The sequence below is a fragment of the Solenopsis invicta genome, chromosome 2 (genome assembly GCF_016802725.1).
Source record: "Solenopsis invicta isolate M01_SB chromosome 2, UNIL_Sinv_3.0, whole genome shotgun sequence".
In the NCBI taxonomy this organism is placed as follows: domain Eukaryota; kingdom Metazoa; phylum Arthropoda; class Insecta; order Hymenoptera; family Formicidae; genus Solenopsis; species Solenopsis invicta.
Genome location: NC_052665.1, coordinates 4,309,992 through 4,329,747, shown reverse-complemented (window position 1 = coordinate 4,329,747; position 19,756 = coordinate 4,309,992). Strand labels below are relative to the sequence as shown.

The 19,756-nt window shown below is 40.3% G+C and overlaps 1 protein-coding gene and 1 long non-coding RNA gene across 2 annotated transcripts in view; both read left to right on the top strand.

Moving 5' to 3' along the window:
* Nucleotides 1–10,001, top strand: LOC113003497. The gene is made up of 2 exons (XR_003268519.2): nt 1–9,413; nt 9,487–10,001. It is a non-coding gene; the product is annotated as an uncharacterized LOC113003497 (long non-coding RNA).
* Nucleotides 1–19,756, top strand: part of LOC105199128 — a 136,139-nt gene that overhangs the window by 110,861 nt on the left and 5,522 nt on the right. The window contains exons 7-13 of the mRNA XM_039445767.1: nt 12,916–13,139; nt 13,461–14,580; nt 15,238–15,711; nt 16,225–16,871; nt 18,970–19,037; nt 19,154–19,359; nt 19,534–19,718. Of these exons, the coding sequence (XP_039301701.1) occupies nt 12,916–13,139; nt 13,461–14,580; nt 15,238–15,711; nt 16,225–16,871; nt 18,970–19,037; nt 19,154–19,359; nt 19,534–19,718 (2,924 nt within the window). The remainder of the gene's footprint in view (nt 1–12,915; nt 13,140–13,460; nt 14,581–15,237; nt 15,712–16,224; nt 16,872–18,969; nt 19,038–19,153; nt 19,360–19,533; nt 19,719–19,756) is intronic.

Genomic DNA, 19,756 nt, shown 5'->3' with positions numbered 1-19,756 from the left:
CTTCCCGCTCACGCACGCGCGAGCAGCTATCTCTCTCCCGCGTATACCCGATGATGAATAAATTCAACGACACGCGCCGCGATGTATGAGCGAGGATTCCCTTGCTCGTTCACAATAGAAGTTAGTTGGCTCTGAGGAAAACGGAACGAATGTTTTTCGCAGTTGTTTGTCGAAGCGAACGCTTCGACTAATATCGAATATCACGGAACAAATATGTAGGAGTATTCGTTTACACTTGAATTTAGAACGCTTACTTTTACAAATAAGATGTTGTGCCGTGAAAAAATTGCGATGGATTATGACTATGAATCGTACATTAAAATTCCATCGAACGCGCGCAGCTGGATTATTGATGTTTGCAGCGAAAACGATAACGTTCGCAAGAAAATAAAGTTCCTTAAAACGCGAGACAGTACTTTGTCGTAAACACAAGAGAGATTATTCATGCGAAGCTTATTTTCAAGGTACACTTTCGTTTCATACTTTTAATTTAAAATGAGTGCTTTTACTTCCCTACTTTTGTTATTTAGTTACGAACTTGTTTTACCTAATGATTGGATTTCTATCAACGCTTTTCCTTCCCCTCTGTAAGAAATTTACATCGACTGGAGATTTTTCTCGTCATCCAAAGCCGGGGGGAAAGAAGGGAAAGAAATGAGAGAGGAAAGGTGCGCATCGGTATTGCAAAAAAAAGAGAGAGAGAGAGAGAGAGAAAATTGGCTCAATCAGTGCATAGAAGCACGATCGGCGAGGACGAAAAATATTTTCTCGATCATGTTCAAAGTTTTATCGTCGGCGGTAAGCAGAGAAATGAATGGGATGGGGAAAAAGGTACAAACGGTTTGCGAAAAGGAGTGCGCTCCGGTATTTTATTTGAAGGGGGATCGGTTCTTGTACGCCCGGGGTCATGAAATGACACGCGACCTTCGCAATCTCGCTGTTCGAAAATGTGAATTACACGCCTCGTTAGCTACCATTTTTCCAATAAACGACTATCGAATTTGTTGTATTTTTATGCTAGAGAAGAGAGCCGAAAGAACGAAATTTAAAAATATTGCGAATACACTATAGTTTCGATGTATTTATAAAACGGAACGAAAATATTCGCGTTGCAAAACAAACTCATTTAATGAAGTTTTATGAATACAATTTACATGCGTCGCAATAACACGAGGGAAGCTTTGGAATAAAAAATTTGAATTAAAATAGAATTAGCCTTTAAAATAGAATTTGAATTAAAATAAAAACAATGCACGTGTTTTTTCAACATATTTAAATGAGACATTAGGTGTTCTTATTTTAAAACATATCCGTTTTTCTAGCAGACACACGTCAGCATATTCACACCGATCTCCAGTACACAGCTGCGTCTCGTTAGCAACTCTAATTACTTTGTCAGCTTGAAAGTAAAATTATTCGTGAGGTGATTAGTTAAAAATAATGGGGTAATGCATTTTACATTTCTCTCGTTGTTTTCGTTAATAGCATCGCACAAACAACATAATTCAGTTAAACACGCCGCAGTAAGTGTTCTTGTAATTCGTAATGAATGACATACTCGTAAACAGCAGTGCAGCAAGTGTTTTTGATGTCTAAAGACACTTGGAAAGAAAGTATAAATTTTAAAATAGAAATTTTTTAACTTCGCAGGCGAATAGTAGAGAAATCTCTCTGATACCTTAATTTGTGTTTCTTGCGTCTGTTTCGACGAAAAATAAAATTGAAAATCATTTCTTTTCCGTCTTATTGTGTCATGCGAGCCAATGTGTTAATAAGTAAGTGCAATTTGCGGTGGTAAAATACCGCGCGGTTTTTCATAGAGAAATACGATCTCGAGGAAGATTTCAGCGGACTCCGGGATATATATATATGAATCTCTGTTAAGGGAACGACGTTAAAGCCGGGCAAATATTTGAGCGAAAACATTGGTTTGTGTACCCTGCGTCCAGAGGAAAACTTTTAAGAGTGCACACGAGTGAGATTTTAAAGACGAAACGGCCACGTTTATTACACAACTCAATTAGTGGCCTTTTTCTCGCCTTTTTCCTCTTTTTCCATTTATGCGTATTATTTCTCGCTTCCTTTCGAGTGGATGCCCCAGCTCCTTCGACAAACTCGGTGGAAACGGGACAGAAGGATGCCGAACTAAATTCTTTTCCTCTTCGAGCGCGTGGCGAGAGGTCGCCGTCAAGTTCGAGGGTGATCGTGAGAGGGTCAAGCCGTTTCTCTGCGGCGCGCGGCGCACGGCCACTTAAGGGGCACGGGTTAAGGAGAGGAGTGTTTTCACAAACGATCAGTTTGCACGTTGCTACCAGCCGATCGTGGCAACTTGGGTGATTCAGGAACTTTAATGTAAAGGAGATTTACTCGCGTAACTACTTAAGTTCCGCTATCGGAACGAGCGGCGGCGGCTCCTACCGGTAATCGGCGAACCTCGGCGTACCTCTTGTAAACGTAAACACTTATTCTTCGCCGCGGCCGGAAGCTTATCGTCCGATAAAAACGAGAGCAGGAAGAAGAAGAAGAAAAAGAATGCAGGTGCAGAGAAGTGCGCGCCGGGAAAGTATTTGGAAAGTTCTGCGGCGGAAGAGTTGTGCGCGGAATCATTACGGAGATACGACACGGAAGCTCCGCCGCTGGGTGGATTTCTCTGGGTCGTCTCGCAGAATTTCTCTCGCGCCATCGTCTTGCACGCTAAAAATACAGTTGTTCAATATGGGGATTTTTTTTTTTTTTTTTTTTGATCGTAGGAGTAAATTTGTTTGCAGAAGTTGCGTTTTTTACTCTCTTTGTAAAACTGTGTGTGTGCCAGGTATTTATTTATTTATTTTTTTTTTTTTCATGGAAAAACTCACGCGACGCGATGGTGGGAAAAAGAACGGAGAAAAAAGCGCGATACAGAAGGTAGACCTAAAAAGTTAAGTCCCCGAAAGGTAAATGGAGCGCACGTGATAAACTGATATAAAGTGCAGTGCTATTGCAAGCTCGCGAGGCTTCTCGAGCGCTCTCGGTGAGGAAGAAATCGAGAAAAATTGCAGCAAATTGTAATCGTTGAAGCGCGTACCTCCACTCGAAAAATTTCAACTGCACTCCGCGTGCGAAAATTCCGCGATATAAAGTTAATTAGGACAACGCAACTTCTCTCTTTCTCTCTTTCTCTCTCTCTCTCTCTCTCTCTCTCTTCTCCACAATATACAATCAAACAAGAGAAGTAATTGAAGTTGTCGAACGCGCGTCAGCATCCGTATCTCTTCATGATGGATTCACCCGTGGGGGAACAAAGCCGAAACTTCGCGGATCTCGCCTCAACTCTCGCGATATTTCACAATAGTAAATTCGTGGCGCGCAACATTATTCATTCGACGATGCTACTCGGAATATTCGATAACTTCGCACCTTGGAAAAATGACGTGTAAGAAATCATATACGCGTACACATTCATAATTTTATTTCTCATACGTTTCAAATGCAATTCTCGCGGCGAATTATATAGTTCACGATCGGACGCGTTTAATTATCGGTAAAATTCTGTTCTACATTCTCGTCGCGAATTATAACACGGGATTTACGAGAAAATTAAGCCGACCAAATTTATTTGCGTTTGACTCTTGCTCTCCATTGAAATCGAAATGAAATGTTTGAACTTGAAGTAAAATGCTGTATTTATTTTTGCTTGAGCGATGATTAATATTAGGATTAATAATAGGATAGCAAATGATTTATTGCGAAGGCACGTCGCACATCATCTCGCGCAATTTATATGCGTTCAGACTCAGACAAATTTGCTAACATATTTTGTAATATAAGTAATAGATGAACATGGGTCTCTAAACGATTTATTACAGCGTTACTTGCGCGAAACGTAAGCATCTTCGTATACGCCGCCGCCGCTGCAGACGTGATTAAATTTGATTCTACGCTGCTAACGAGGAGATCATAGCAAACCTCACCGCGGAAATTAAGCATATTAAACGTATCGAACATATTTTAATTAAAATCTTTCTCTCCCGTTTCTGCCAGCTGCATTTTTTTACTTATAATACTCGTAAAAGCGCGTTTTCGACGTTTATCAGACATTCTGCTCAAAGTCGACTTTTTCTCGATGAGAATGAGGAATGTTGTCGTCCAATGTATCATGTTTACATTGCTCTATCCGGAAATTGTGTGCGTCAGATTTTCTGTCGCATCTCGCAAGAAAATTGAATTATGAAACGGGATGACTTTCATGGTTCTTTACATTCGAGCGAAAATAAATCTTAACCTTCTTTTGAGACAGAAGCTGTCAGGATACAGTTTTTCTCCTTAAGATAACAAGCATTCAACTATTGAGCGGGTCGAGATAACGAGATCAGCGCGTTTCGGACATCTATCAAAGCAGTCGGTCGATGCCAAATCACAATTGCCCGTGAAATTTCATTAATCGCGTCGCATCATACAAAATAAGCCGTTTGGACGCCTGTTAATCGCCGAGAAAGGGAGAAGTGGAGCTGCACCGATGCCAAACCACCTGTGAAACGCCACCGTTAAAGTATTCTGGCTCTCGTATATCTCAGAAAAACACGAGCCAAGAATTAAACGTCCAAACGAAAACCTATTATTATTACAGTACGGGGGAATATACTTGCTATCGATTCAGATTAGAAATATCTCGATGGGTGAAATATCGTCCGTCCTCGTCGTGACTTACTTCGCGAAACGTGAAGTTATCTCGCGACGCGGAAAATCGGACGGTAACAAGAGAGACGTGAAAATGGTATAAATCACGCTGCAGTAAATCCGACCTCAACTCTTTCGCACATACGTACATACGCGGCGAGTCCGACGAGGCCGACAGATGTAATATATCTTTTATATGCGCGCAAAAATCCCATCTTATAAATCCTAACGTTCGTAGAGATGCGTTTTCGCGGCGACAGGTTTCGGGGACCACCGGGCCACCGGAGATCATAATCGCAGTTAACCCACTTTCCTAAAAGTTCGGAAAGGACTGATCTAAATTTAATTTTCTCTCGAACTTTACGCGCGCTTCGGGATCATTTTGTCGAGTGGAGTTCTGTCGAGAGAGAGAGAGAAAAGAGAGAGAGAGAGAAGGGAAGCGAATATCACTTCTATGTTAAATCTTTCAATCTCATTAAAAATCGGCGATCCAGTAAAGTGAATATGAGAACTGTTGACTTAATTCTTTTTACGGACTTCGCGATATAAGGATCCAATCGCACGTGCCAATTGTGATGATTCGGAATACCGAGCGCGTATATAATGACACGCTTGTTACCCCGTATGCTACGGACGTCGTATAATGTCTGCCAAAGTGTTAACACGCTAACCGCCATGTCGACGACCGATGGCTAACGCAGTGTTGTGTCGCTCACGTTGTGCCAACCACCAGCAGGTAACGTATTAAAGCGATACGTCGACAAATTGAATTTCAGAAGCCGCAGCCAAAGCGTAGTGCCGTAACTATGGTAGACAATTTTGCGCTCGAGTGAATTACGTAATGCACAGCCCCTCGAAAATCATAACGACAATTTAAAGTTGCCAATTTGCAGTTTTCGTTCACGCTTGTCTCCTAAAAAATATTCGACGCTAATTAACAAAGTAGAAATACCGATTTCGTCATGCGCTATCAGCATCCGATGTACCCCGATTTTATTCAGTTTTATTTATCCCCCTAAGTCTGCGTTTGCAACATCCATCTAGAAAAATTAAGAATCTATAATAATCTATTTTTTTAGTTTAATAAATGGAGCCACATATTTTTTTAAAATGACGTTATCGATTATTACATTTATTAGATTGCATTTATAAAAATTTTACGTTCTCGCTCTCATCATTCGCTCGCTCGCTCGCTCGCGCTACGTGGCTGTCAAGATACACATCTTGTGGACGCTTATACCTCGAGACTACCGCATTCGATAACCGCAGCAGATATTGTTCGGGAGAGAAATGTAAGCAGATAGAAATCGGAGTTGAAATCGGTGAAAGAGGAACCTCGACCATCATCTCCGTGCGCGTCCGAAGAATTTCTATTACCTCAGAGACACACCCCTTTTCGCTCGCCTTCTTGTTTTTCTTTTTCTCTCCTCCTTTTCTTCGAATGGCAGGAAAACCGATGAAGGGAAAAGGTAGAAGAAATGGGAGAGAGACAATAATAAATGGCGCGGAGGTAGAGTTACGCACGACTGTGTCACATACCGAGCGAGTTTCTTTCCAAATGTCTCGCGATACTACCGGTATATAAACTTTATTATATAAACAATATTTTTCTCAGAACGCTCCGAACGCGCGTTATTTTATTATATTTTTGTATCTGGAAGTCACGCTGAAACGGATATTCAAATTCGACTGCGAAATTCTCGAATAAATATGAAAGTGCGCCTCTTCTCGAGGCGTTTCAAAATATATCAGTCGCACGTGATACACTTCCAGGAATCTTACTGCCACCTCTTTGTTAGGAACGTTATTATTTGCGATTTAGTCGAAGCTCTCGAAATTGCGATCGTACCGCGGGAAGCAGCCGCTGCTGCGATTTCATCCGATTTTCAGGGGGGATTTCGTTTCTAGCGGCAAAATTTATTTTACTTCCTCGATTCCAAGGTAAACCGGGAGAGCTACTTATCGCGCCTCTTTTACGGGATGGGATCTAAATTACGGTTGCGGTTTCTCGAGTCAACCGGAGAATGTTTCTATCCTCGGGGATGTTTTCGAGTGGAGCGACCGGCGCAACGCGAAATGGATGAGGCAGAGGCGCGAAAAAAAAAAGAAAAACGGCGGCGGAAAGGCGTCGAAAAGCGCTTTAATCGAAAATTCAGTTGGTCCCTGGCAGAACAAAAATGGTTTCATTTCCAGCTACATCCGGTTCTCCAATTTATTTTCTCGATCCCTTCATTCACCTGGAGAAACTAACTTGCTTCACAATAGCACGCTTGCCCATGTTCTATCAGAGCAGATCTTTTTCGTGACTTTCCGTAGACAATATAAACGATAGTATCGCACCTTGAAAAAAGTCACGGATGAAAAATAAAATTATCTTTGAAAAGCAAAATTGTAAAATTTGATTCGGACTTACAGAATCATAGATGGGATTTGATTTTATCAAGTGTTAAGGTACAGAATTTCGTTTATTAAGAAGAATATAGCTAAACAATAAATGTGAATAGATGTGCGATATGTGTACCATAAGTGGCAAGTTTATTATTACATCGCGATGGAATAGCTGAGGCTAAATTGAGAGACCAGCTAATTGATTAGCTTCTGAAACTATGGTATTTTACAGCTTATGAAGATATCGATTCGACTGACGGTAAACGAAACTATTCGTCAAACTTCCCTCAAACGCTACTTGCAAACAGTTTTCTAATTTACGATTATGTGCGCCAAGCTTGCGATAAATTTGATCAAATGCGCCATGGACCATTTAGCTTCTAACCTACAGTTTAAAAAAAAAATGAAAGGATAGTGAGCAGCAAAATGCGAAGGAAGGGAAAGGAGCGACAGGGCTTACGAGAGACTTACGAGAGAAATGTCGTGTAATTCAATTTGGAATTCAGGAATGTGGAAAATTGGAGATGGGAACGCGATGGCTTCTCGTAAAGAATTTGTAAACTTTTGCCAAAAATTAGATCAGCGTCTCGACCATTGACAAAAAGTCAGGTATAAAAGCTCGGATCAATATTTGACGTTAATTATTAATTGAATATCACTCCCTTCTCCAAATAAAAAATTTAGATATCGAATCGATTGGTCAGGATTGAAATAGTCGCCCTCATATAGGGCCAAAATCACCACAGTTAGAATTACCGTCAAATCGGATGTGTGCGTTTGAAAAAGCCCGCATGGCGGAGATAATGAAGTTCACTCGGTGCCGCCCGAATCTAGATTGAAAAAGCTGGAATTCCGAGCTTGAAACTGGATGTAATCTACTTCAGCTTTTTCTCTGCCGATTAGATTACACACCTGTGATATATATATTTTTGGAAACAAACGACGTAACGCGCGCGCCGGGGACGCATTACTAAAAATACCACTGGCGATCCATGAAAAATTCCTTTTATACGCCCAATTAATTACCAATATTCGACTCAAACGTTTGCACCATTGCTTAATAATGTAACAGGAGGCGGAAAAAATAATTGTGAACATGACACAGCACAATCACATAAAAGTTAATAATACGTTTTCAACAGAATAAAAACTTTCGCGTAGCTTTTTCCGCCAACTTTTTTCATTTACGTCCTCGTCGGGTATTTCGGTCGTCGCCTTCCGATGCTAACTACACGCTGGCTCATATATATTCCAGTTGGGTGCGCGTGCACGATATATATCGCACTGCGGAGATAATGAAGTTTACGGTGCAGCGGATCTGGATCTGAGAGATCTCGAGTCGCAAGCTTAAAGTAGCCAGGTGATCCTCTCCGTCTGATCCACCGGACTCTTTTTATTTTACCCTTCTCTTTTCCTTCTCGGGAAAGAAATTATAAGGGCGTACTGACGGCGCCACAGAGAGGGAGAAAGAGAGAGAAATTTTTGCGAGGTGCTATTATCATCGTCTGTAATTGGCGAGTCTGTGTGCCACTTTTAATTGCAGTCGCGCCCGTTTCAACAGGGAACGTCTCTGGACCACCCTCCGCGGTGCCTCGTAATCATCGCTCATTGATTCGGTTTCCCATTGCGTCCCAAATCTACAGGGCGCGTCAAAAATCGCTGCTGATTAATCACTCCGTAGACACGTTGGACGTAAAAGGGGTGATCCGCTTTCAAGCTCTTTCACGATTATACGTTCTTACCGCAAAAAAAAGTCAACGGCAATTTAATCGATCCTGCACCGAGAGAAAAAATGGTTACAGTTACGCACACGCACAATTTTATATTAACAGCACGTGCTCGAAAGACTGCGGAACATATCTGATACTTTGTGAAATTATTAATTATTCTCATTACAAAAGACAAGAGCTGCGCAAGTGGCAAAGCAGACGCGTACTATTATTCATTGTCTATGGTTAACAAACTGATCATTGCGCAGACAAGCATATTCAAATGAATTCCGGCGTAACAGGAAAAAAGGTGTTCCAAGAAAAATGCAAGGCACGTGACAATTTTATATTAGCAACGCGTGCCCAAAAGAATGCGGAACATATCCGATGCCTTGTAAGAATTATTAATTCTCATTACAAAAGACAGTAGCTACGCAAGTGGCAAAACAGGTGCGTACTATTATTGATGAATACATTGTCTATGGTTAACAAATAAATCGTTACCCAGTGGCACGGTATAAATGTCGCCACCACGGTGCGATACAAACATTCACAGTCGCATTAGCAGTCCAAGCATTAGCAGCGCAAGATCTCAACATGAGAATAACGGTGGTGTTTTTTATCTTGGCGATCTTGGTGTGCACCATGTTCCAGGAATCTGTAAGTCTTAATTCAAAAATAATTGTTTATCGATGAATTTCCGAATAATAACGACATGCTATTCTGTGCGAAGGAACAATTTTTCAAATACAGTAGATGCTGCCGCCGTGGATGCCGCCGTCGATGCTGCCGTACAACCACTACGACGACCACTACAACGACAACGACGCCACCTCCTAATGGTGGAAGAAGAAAGCGCGAGATCATAGACGTTCCATTTGTAATGCCATCGGCAATGGAAGAACAAATGCGGACAGAAACAATAATGAAATTTTATAAAAATTTCATTAAAGAGTGAAAGAAAAGGAAAATAATGTAGTTGTAGTATTAAACTCCTTAGTAAAATAAACTATCGCTTGTAGTAGTTGAATAGCAATAAAAATATATCACGCTTAAACATGGATAAATATATAATAATTGTTTAAGCTTTTCGAAAAATAACGAAGTTGCGAATATATGAGAAAGTTTTGATAGAGATATATTTAAGAACCGTCTCATAATTTATATGTAATATTGAAATGCATATTATATATTGTAATATATTTTATAATGTATACATTCTTAATACATGTGTTCAAATTTAACCAATAGAAAATTCGGCTTTTCGAATAATTTTTTAGAGCCTTTTCTTTATTTTTAACATTAAAAATCGCACGTATCACCGTGATTCATATACATTATTAATTTAAAAAGGCAGTATTGCGATTGATATATGATATACGGCGCATATGTGGTTGTAAAAAGAATTTGGTCGCTTTTCTTTATCGTGCCTGCGGATCTTCGTAAAAAATGTTGAATTTGCAACGACGATGTAACCAAAATCAGTACAAAGATACGCCGGGGAAGCGGCAAAGAAAAAGAGTCGTCACAAATATCAAATACTTTTTTTTTAGTACGTGTTTTACTGGCTGTGACACTTGATGTCAGTGAAACTATCCACGCGAAAAAGTACGTTATGTAACAGTGTGTGCAATAATATATGAAAAATATACAGTATATAGGTAAATCGTATGTAATATCACATGCAGAAATATATTTTTCTTTCAAGCAAGAGAGACACGAAATGCAGCGGGCGCATTTTCACAAGACCGTCACGAGCGACCGTGACTGCATACACAACTTACTGAAAATGCTTTTCGCGCAAGAGTGACTTCGCTCACTCACAGCGCACGTAACGGTCGAGTTATTAAAGTTATGATAACCAACCCGTTGCGACATGCAACCCCGGTTTTCATACGATGGCCATCGAATATTACGTCGAGGTTTATATATGTTTAGGACGTGCACAATTTCCCAATAAATTTTACAAAGGCCCCATAGAAGATTTTGATAACTGGAGATATTATTATATTGTCGAAAGCTATTATTAAAATTTCTTTAAAGATTATGTAGGAAAAAAAATCGAATTTATTTGATCGAACTAGTATTATTAAAGAATAAATATTGCAAGGTATTAAAAATCTTAGGCACTAATTAGATTATGGTATCACAAGTTTCGCAAATAGAAAATTGAAAATTGGTCGTATACTTCTCCCTGTAAATTTTTAATTTCCGACAGTAAATATCTTGACTTGAAATTAAAATTTTTACATTTTGTTATCGATGTTAAATATTTTTTTGTACTTAAAACAAGTCACGTTTCTACTAAAGAATAAGACTTACAATTAAGCGATTAATAAAGTAAATTTGATTTATTTTCCCTGTTCAACTCACAGATCAACTAAAAAAAAGTCTTTCACGTCTGATCGTTTGTAGCTCAAAAATTGTAAATATTCTCACTGTGGGAGAATCGACTTTAAACTGGCCGAAGAATACGCCAATCTGCGCCGCCAATTCAGACATCCTGTATTTTTTCCACATGGTCGTTGTACTTGCGCCAATACACGCATTCGCTCCGGCTTCATTTTAACGAGGCCTATTGTAGATCGGTTGAATGAAGTCAGACGGCTTCGATGATCGAGGATAACAGCCTCGAGATCTCCGATCGTGTTCTCGTCACAAATCAAAGCGGACGGCGCGAGGATGTGTAAAACGCGTCACCGGTCGATGGTGTGCGCTGTCGATTGAATGAAATATTGCGGTGAAAGATCGAGCCGGATCGACTCTATTAGCGGAGGTCTCCGGGAACCGACAAGGTAGCCGGGGAAAGGAATCGTATCCCACGAAGAATTACGACTGTCGTCTCGCGACCGTCAAGAGCCGCAAAAGAGCAAAATGTGACTAAAGGTCTCGTCGTAATCTCGCAAATGTCGACCCATCTTTCCCTTTTCATTCTTCTCTTTGTCTCCAGATTTATATTTATATATATATATTTTTTTTTTATTTTAAATTGTACATATACATCATGTAAGAGTATTATAAAGAAATGGCATACTATAAAGAAGTCGTACACGTTTATAAAAATTTATGTCAATGGATTAAAGTAGAAATATATATACTACGGATTCGTGTAACCGTAGATCCGTTAATCTGCAACTTGGCTTAAAGAATAAGACGAATGATACGACATAGATTTCGGACATGGAATAGGCGTGGTAGATGATTCGACTCATCCGTTAAATTATCTGGTCGACAAGCTGTTAATTGCCATTAATCGCGTCATAAATTAATGTAGCAGATATATCTTTGTTGATATATAACGAGATATAAAATAATCAGTTATTAGAAATAATTTTTTTTTAAATACTGTAATAGATTGTATCAATTTGATCTGCTTCAAGTTTTTATTAGAAGAATGCTTTATTATTAAAACTAACATTTTTTTTATTTCAAATCTTTAAAAATCAGATAAATTATGTATTGAAATGAGAGGAGAGAGAGAAAAAGGAACATAAATTAAAACTATGTACTTATTTCTTAGAAGAGTCACTTATCACTAATTACATCGGGAAAAATTAATAAGCTTTTTTCACAATTAACGGAAGATTTATGAGAGTAAAGGTAACAATTATACGGATATATTCAAGCGAAGTAGAAAATGCGATAAAGACTCGAGGCTAATGTTTAATGCGCGTTAAGTCTTCATAAATTGTCTCTCTTTTTTTTACAGAGACTGTGTAGAAGCTTTAAATTTTAAGGTGATTACGAAGTTAGAAATGCGGAGCGAAATTTTCACTCTCGAACGCTAACGCTAACGCTAATGCAATAAAATCTGAACGGCTGTCTCTATTAGAAATGAAATCTCTCTTTTATAGCTCAGAGGAAATGTTGTGACGTTGGGAAATGATTAAAGAGCTTGTAAAAATAAATATGAATTTTCTTGTCGCGTTGTATACGCGTATAATATTGATTGTAAGAACAAATTTATGTCGCAAAAAATAATATCACTATTGAGCCACTTGTACCAGTGCCAGTCATTGCTAAATTCTGCTCTTTCATGTACTAATCTCACAAGGGAGCTCGAAAAGTTATAATTGATGCTCTGTGTAAGGAGTTCCTTGTAACTTAATTGAGACATCGCATACGATTTCGTTCTCTTTAACGAGTCGTCGGTATCTTGCAGGAATGTCAACCGGAATTTCTGCACGATCTCGTTCTGAAGATGAAGGCCTACATCTTCACCCCCGGCGATTCGATATGTCGGAAGGGCGAGGTCGCTCGTGAGATGTTCATAATAGCCGACGGTATTCTGGAGGTGATCAGCGAAACTGGTAGAGTCCTCACGACAATGAAGGCCGGGGACTTTTTCGGCGAGATTGGTATACTCAATCTAGACGGATTGAATAAGTGAGTAAAATCTTTCCGGCTCTTTCTCCGCTTAGAGCGTAATCGCGTTAGAATCCATGATGGATACACTTCTCATTTCGCGTAATGCGGAGTTAAACGCGACAATTACACGAAGCAGTAAAAAATATTTGCTCCTCCATATACAATCGTAAATTCTAAAAAAAGAATAATGTCTGGGAGACGCGACGAAAAATGTTTATTAAAAATTAACTTTTCACAAACTGTCTAAATTATAGCCATAAAAGTTTATGTAGACTCTTTAATTTTGCACGCTTTGTGAGAGTTAAATTCTTAAAGCCGAAAACTCGGAAAAACTTTCAGACGCACAGCTGACGTTCGTTCGGTGGGTTACTCCGAACTGTTTAGCCTCTCGCGGGAGGACGTGCTGGCGGCGATGAAGGACTACCCGGAGGCGCAGGAGATCCTGCAGAATCTCGGCCGAAAGCGGCTGATGGAAGCGCAGAGGGTAGCGCGCGCAGCGCGCCGACCTACGTCTCCCGGCCATGATTCGTCCGACAACAGCACTGGCAAGAGGATCGTCGATAAGCTGAAGAGCGACGTGAAGGGTCTAAAGAACGTCTTACGGAAAAGCAGGCGCAATACTCGGCTGGAAGAGACTCTGGAGCTTCAGCCACTGGCACCGAAAGTGGCAGTTCTCAAACGGCAGCAGAAGATCGACGACGGCCAGGACCTGTCTCTGCCCAATGTTCCGGAGCAGCCAGTGTCACCGCTGGGCGCCGGTCTTCCGCTGCTGTCCAGGCTCAGGCTGTTGAAAGAGAAGGAAGAGAGGGAGGAACGGCGCAATCTGATGGACACGCCGAGTCACGCGACAGAGCCGCACGCGCCGCCAGTCTCGGAGACACTGAACCCCACCAATCCGAACCTGCCGTTCTTGCAGAGGATACTTCTGCTGAAGGCGAAGAACGAGCAGACTCAAGATCCTACTCAAGTAGAAAAGGAGACGCCCATCAAGGACTCTCTGCTCCCCACTGCAAGGAACACCATTCCCGAAGAGCCGAGCACGCAATCGGACGAGCAGTCATCCTCGGGTGGTCAGAGCGTCGCAATAAGCACTGTGACCTCGCAGATTGAGACGCGCATAGTCAAAACGATCAAGAAGCCCTGGACCACACTGAAAAACGCGTCATTGACCGCCAAAGACAATTCGCCTCAGAAAAGCCCGCCAACCAGAAAGCTGCAGCAGACCAAGATGTATGCCTCCGTCGACGACCTTTCGCCGGAGTACTGTGGTCTACCATTTGTCAAGAAGCTCAAAATTCTCAACGAAAGGCAGAAACTGGCCGAGTTGGAGAAAGCGGTTAGGAGCTCGTCTCTCGATTGCGGCGAGAACGCCGAACCGGAGTACGATAGCAATCTCACGAGGAGCCACTCGGAGGCCTGTGCCATCGAGTACGCCAGGAAACTGGCTAAATACAATCAAGTACGTAGTTTTCATTACGTAATGAAATTTTTATTCATTATTTTTATTTCTTCATATCAGTTATTTAAAAAAAAGAAGATTAATATTAAATTTTGTTGTCTATTTTCTAGTTCTTAAAAATGCTCAAGAAGTGGCAACAATAAAATATTATTTGGCATTGCTTTTTATGACTCCTATATAGTCTTTTTTTAAACAGACGGTATTTTTTAAAAATAGAATAATGAAAAATTAAATTTAATAGTATATAATAAAATTGATTTTAATTTTGTTTTTTGAGAAAAATGAAGAACCACCAGCTAGGTGGTTTCCGGGGTTATATAAGGTGTAGTAAAAATACATATACAAGCTTAAAGGAATTTGCTTAATACAGTATTGTTTAAAATTGAATATAAAATGTCTCATTTACAAGTGCTAATAAATTTGTTGCAGAATACGGAGAAAATATTTCTGCAAAGTTTGGATAATGAATAATAACAATTAATAATTAATAAACAACAATCATCAATAACAAATATGGACGTATGGTTAATAATTAATTTCTTGATAACAGTCATTAATATAATAAACATAACAGAAGGAATGTAATTTAAACAATGATGCAATTATATAATTTTTTAATATTGAATTTCTCTAATTAGAACTTTCGTTTTGTAACAGGACCGACAAGCGGCGGCGTCGTCGGCGGTGGAACAGCTGTCGCCGGAGAATGAGACACTCGAGAGGCGGAACTTGAAGAGCATCTTGAAGAAACTGTCGGCCAGCAGTCGGGCTGGCAGTTCAGAGACCTCGGCCACGAGCACGCCAGATCGCGAGGCCGCCGCCGAGCTGAGGAGGCTGATGAGAGCGCCGACGATAGAGGGTTACGCCGCGCGGCATTCAAAGCTATCAAAAAGCGTGACCTTCAACAAGTACACGCTGCAGAGCCCACCGTCCGAGCAGCCTCTGCAGCCGTTGTCAAATTACCCGCTGTCTGGCACCCAGGATCAGCCGTCACTGCCGCCGCCCAATAAATTTAGTTTCCGTCCTGTGAGCAGTGCCGGTGGTGTCCTGCAAACGGTGTCCCGTCCGCGGGAGGAGGAATGCCTGGGCGATTTGCTCTCCGGGGTTGGCGAGGTCATCAAGGCAGGCCTGGTGAGTGAGGAGTGCGCGCGCGCGCGCGACTGCCTCCTTTGTCCTCGCTTTCAATGCACGAGCTTTGTGTACCGCTCCTTGTCATCACGCGAGAGTGCCTTTGTCAAAGGGCTCTCGTTAGAGATGCCTCGACAACACTCTCAATATCGATATTTATTGACAGTACAAATAATCGGTGGGAATAAGTTCACGCGATCTTTCTCTCTCTCTCTTTCTGTTACCGGTAATTTATTTTTTACTTTAAACTGTTTTAAATCTATGATTATCTTTTCTTCCGTTATAGATCAAAGAGCGACCGTATTTGTATTTCGGCAATTTCGGGTATTTAAACCCGTAACCGTTCCAAGTGTAGTTTCCCAAAGTCTCGAACTTGGGTACTCTAGTACTCATCGTCGCCAGATGTACATCCATCAAGCCCATCAATTATCCAACTCTGTTCGCAGAAGTTCCCCATTACCGTGTGACACACGGCGGCTGTTCCGATTAATCATACCGCCGCTTTTGACGTTGCAGGAGGACATGCAGAGCAAATTCGTGCGACAGTTTACGTCGCTCGAGCTGGAGGTCCGCAAGCGTGACGAGATAATTTCGCAGCTACAATCGCGGATTCAGCAGCTAGAGCGAAGAAAACTGCGGCACGCGGACGACTCTGGCGGAGACAGTACCGAGCACGATGCCTCCATGGAGGAAGATCTCGACGACGATCGCGAGGATCATCCTTTCATGCGTGACAGCTCCGTGGATACCGTTCTCGGATCCACGCGATCCCGCGACCGGCACTCGTCCTCGTCGGTCGGCTCGAGCTCGCGCAGCAGACGATCGTGGGAGGAACACTCGGAAAGAGAAACCCTGGAACTGCAGGAGCTGCCGAACTCGATAGTACCACAAAGACTGTCGCGGGAGGACGTGGCAATCGACCTTGAATCGAATAGCGATAGCAGATCAGACGAGGAATTTGATATCTGCAGCCATCGCAAAGGCGACAGCGATGAGGGCGACGAGGAGGACGAAGAGGAAGAGGAGGAGGAAGAGGAAGATGACGAGGATGACGACGACAAGATCATGCGGCAAGACGGTTACAATAATTGGGAGGTCGCCCTGCTGGCAAAGCAGCTCGAGGCAAGGAGAAGAAGTGGCGATAACGCCAGCCCGGGTTCCTAGCGCATTAACGAGATTCTAGAAATACTGTGTTACCTCACGAACACGATACATTCCGACAGATGGTGCAATCCGCTGGCTGGGTCCGGCGGTAGTGCAGCTTTTTGCGAACACGATCATCGCCCATACTTACAGTTAGACTTCGATAGTATGACTAGCTGCAGCGAGACTATGATGTAGTCCGATCTTGCAGGGCGTTGTTGATATTTCTTCCCTCTTATTTTTAATCCATTTCTCATCTAATTTAATTTCCAGTATCTGTGATAGGTCTCCAGCTCGCGGTGGATCGGCGACCCTGTATAATTTTCTCTTTTTCATCGCGCCGATGTTATCTCGCGTAACAAGTCAAGTTCTCTTGCCTCTTTTTATAAACTTTTTTATCTTTTTTTTTCTTTACTGTTACAAATGATTTTATTGCAGATATAATAATTCAAATAATTTAATTTCTGTTAAACATACATTGGATTGTAAATATTCACAGGTGTGCCTGAGAAAATATTATACATGAGATATTTCAGGACTCTTCTCTTATTATATAGACATCCTATTTGAACGTACAAGATATCTCAGAGTAGCTGTGTACCAATAGTAAGATTTGCGACCTACAGGGAGTTTCTTAAACGTGAGTTTGAAAATTTTCTAGGGCAAAAATCGAAACTTGGACTAGAATGCCGTGCAACAGTATTCAAACACCATTAAGTCTCAGAAATACATATGTATATCTTTTTGCCATTTTGTTGGCAATGTCCGAGCGTTTTTCTCTGCTCTCCCGGTTATCTATTCAAATATATTCCTGAAAAGCTGCACCACGAACGAACGGAGATATTAATCGGTTGTACGAAGCAAGAGAGGAAGGAATAAATAATTTTAGAAGAAAAACAGAGAAAAAGAAGAAAGAAAGAAAGAGAGAAAGATATAAACAGAGAGATATAAATATAATTTGAAGCGACAGAATCTTAATGAGAATATATTACGTATACCGACCAGACCAAGCTCAATATTTCTAGAGTCTTTACAAGATACGTCTATTAAGCGACAAATTATTATTAAAATAAAGAAAAGAGAACTATTACGATCTTGTACATATTAGTCGATAATTTATTTATTTATGAGCGAAAGAGAAAGAATGAATGCAAGAGAGTAAGATTATGTGAAGAGAGGGAGTAGGAGATACAAATATAAAAGTTAGTTCAAGAACGAATTTTATTGGATTACAAGGAGAGAAGCATTTTAGATGCTGATATGTACCTAATATGCGGACGAAAGGAACGTAATAAAGCAAATGTTTTCAAATGTCGCAATTGTTATACCCTAATCCCAGATTATATTTTTGGCATAACTCTGTTTCATAATTGGTTTATTATAAATTTTTCTATAAATATATTGTTATTTATTATTATAGTAAATAATGCAAAATATATATATTTTAAAATTAGACAAAAATAATATACTCTAATTTAGTAAATTTATCAACTATGCTTTTTTATATGAAAAAATGATTAATATCTTTTGTTCAGATTTGAAATATGTACTATATTGACGTTAATTAAAACTAGATCATTTTTATCGTTTTTATTTTTTAGATTAATATCCTTTTCTCGTGTGTAAAAGAAAGAACTTCGAAGTTTATTGATTTTTTATTTATTATTTTCCTTATTAAATCAATCATGAAAAATTTAAACAAAAAAAAATTAAATTAATTTAAAATTTAAAATTACTTTTTCTAAATAATTGACAGAAAGTTTCCAAATTTTATTTTATTCATATGGAAAACAGGATAGTAATTTAAAAAAATAGAAATGATAAAATATAATCATGTACTTCTAATGTTAAAATATTTTGTCTCAAATTTACATCTTTTATCGTAATTTTAATGTTAAATTCCGATTTTTATTTCTGCTTCTTTTACATTAATAGTAAATTGACAGTAAATTATTGCGTTAATACTTACAACTTTGTCGTGAAGTGATATTCTTTGAAGTTCGAATCGCGCGCCGTTGACAACGACATCCGCAAACTGTGGGGCGTGCGGAGCAAGCGTAGCGCCACGCAGAGTTCGCGACATAACCTTCAATCATAATAATAACAAAAGCGTCGCAGTGGACTTTTGTTAACAAATACTCCGAAGTTTATCTCGTCTGAAAACAGTTTACGCACGGTCCGCGACCGTTAGTGTGATGCCGAGAACGTGAGCCGAATTGTAAACAGTTTCGGCAGGATGGGCGACATACGGGCTGGCCTCGAGGACCTGAAGCTCGACAGTGCTCTGTTTGCCAACGTTAAGTACTACGTCAGCGGCGAGGCCGATCCGAAGGTACGTTTACGGTTTTCCTGCTGGTTTCCCGCGTTTTTGTGCCGCCGATAATTCGACACCTGACGAATAGAATAGCCGTGCGATTCGCTGCTGTCACAGCTGACCGCCCGATATTTGCAAGAGCTCGATGCTCCTTTTTTCCGCCGAGAAACGATGTGTCTCGAGTATCGAGAAAGGTTATAATTTGAAGAACCATTTTACACAAATGTCATTCTATCCTCGAACTGCTTCCCTTTTCTGTGAAAACTATTTTTTAATATTTGAACTGACTATGGAACTATTTCAGATTTATATACCTGATGCTCGAAAATGTTATTGCTTATTAATTATAGATGTATATACCTTTACAGATCTTGAATTTATTGCAAGAAGGTGGGGCTGAGAGATCCAATTATTTTAGTGATTTTGTTACACATCTGATAGCAGGCAATGAGGCATTAGAAAATGATATTTCTGAAGCGAAGGATCTGTATGAGATACCAGCAGTTACACAAAATTGGATTTTATATTCCGTCAAGTGCAACAAGCTACTGCCGTATCCTTTTACAAAGGACTTATATTTATATTTTAATA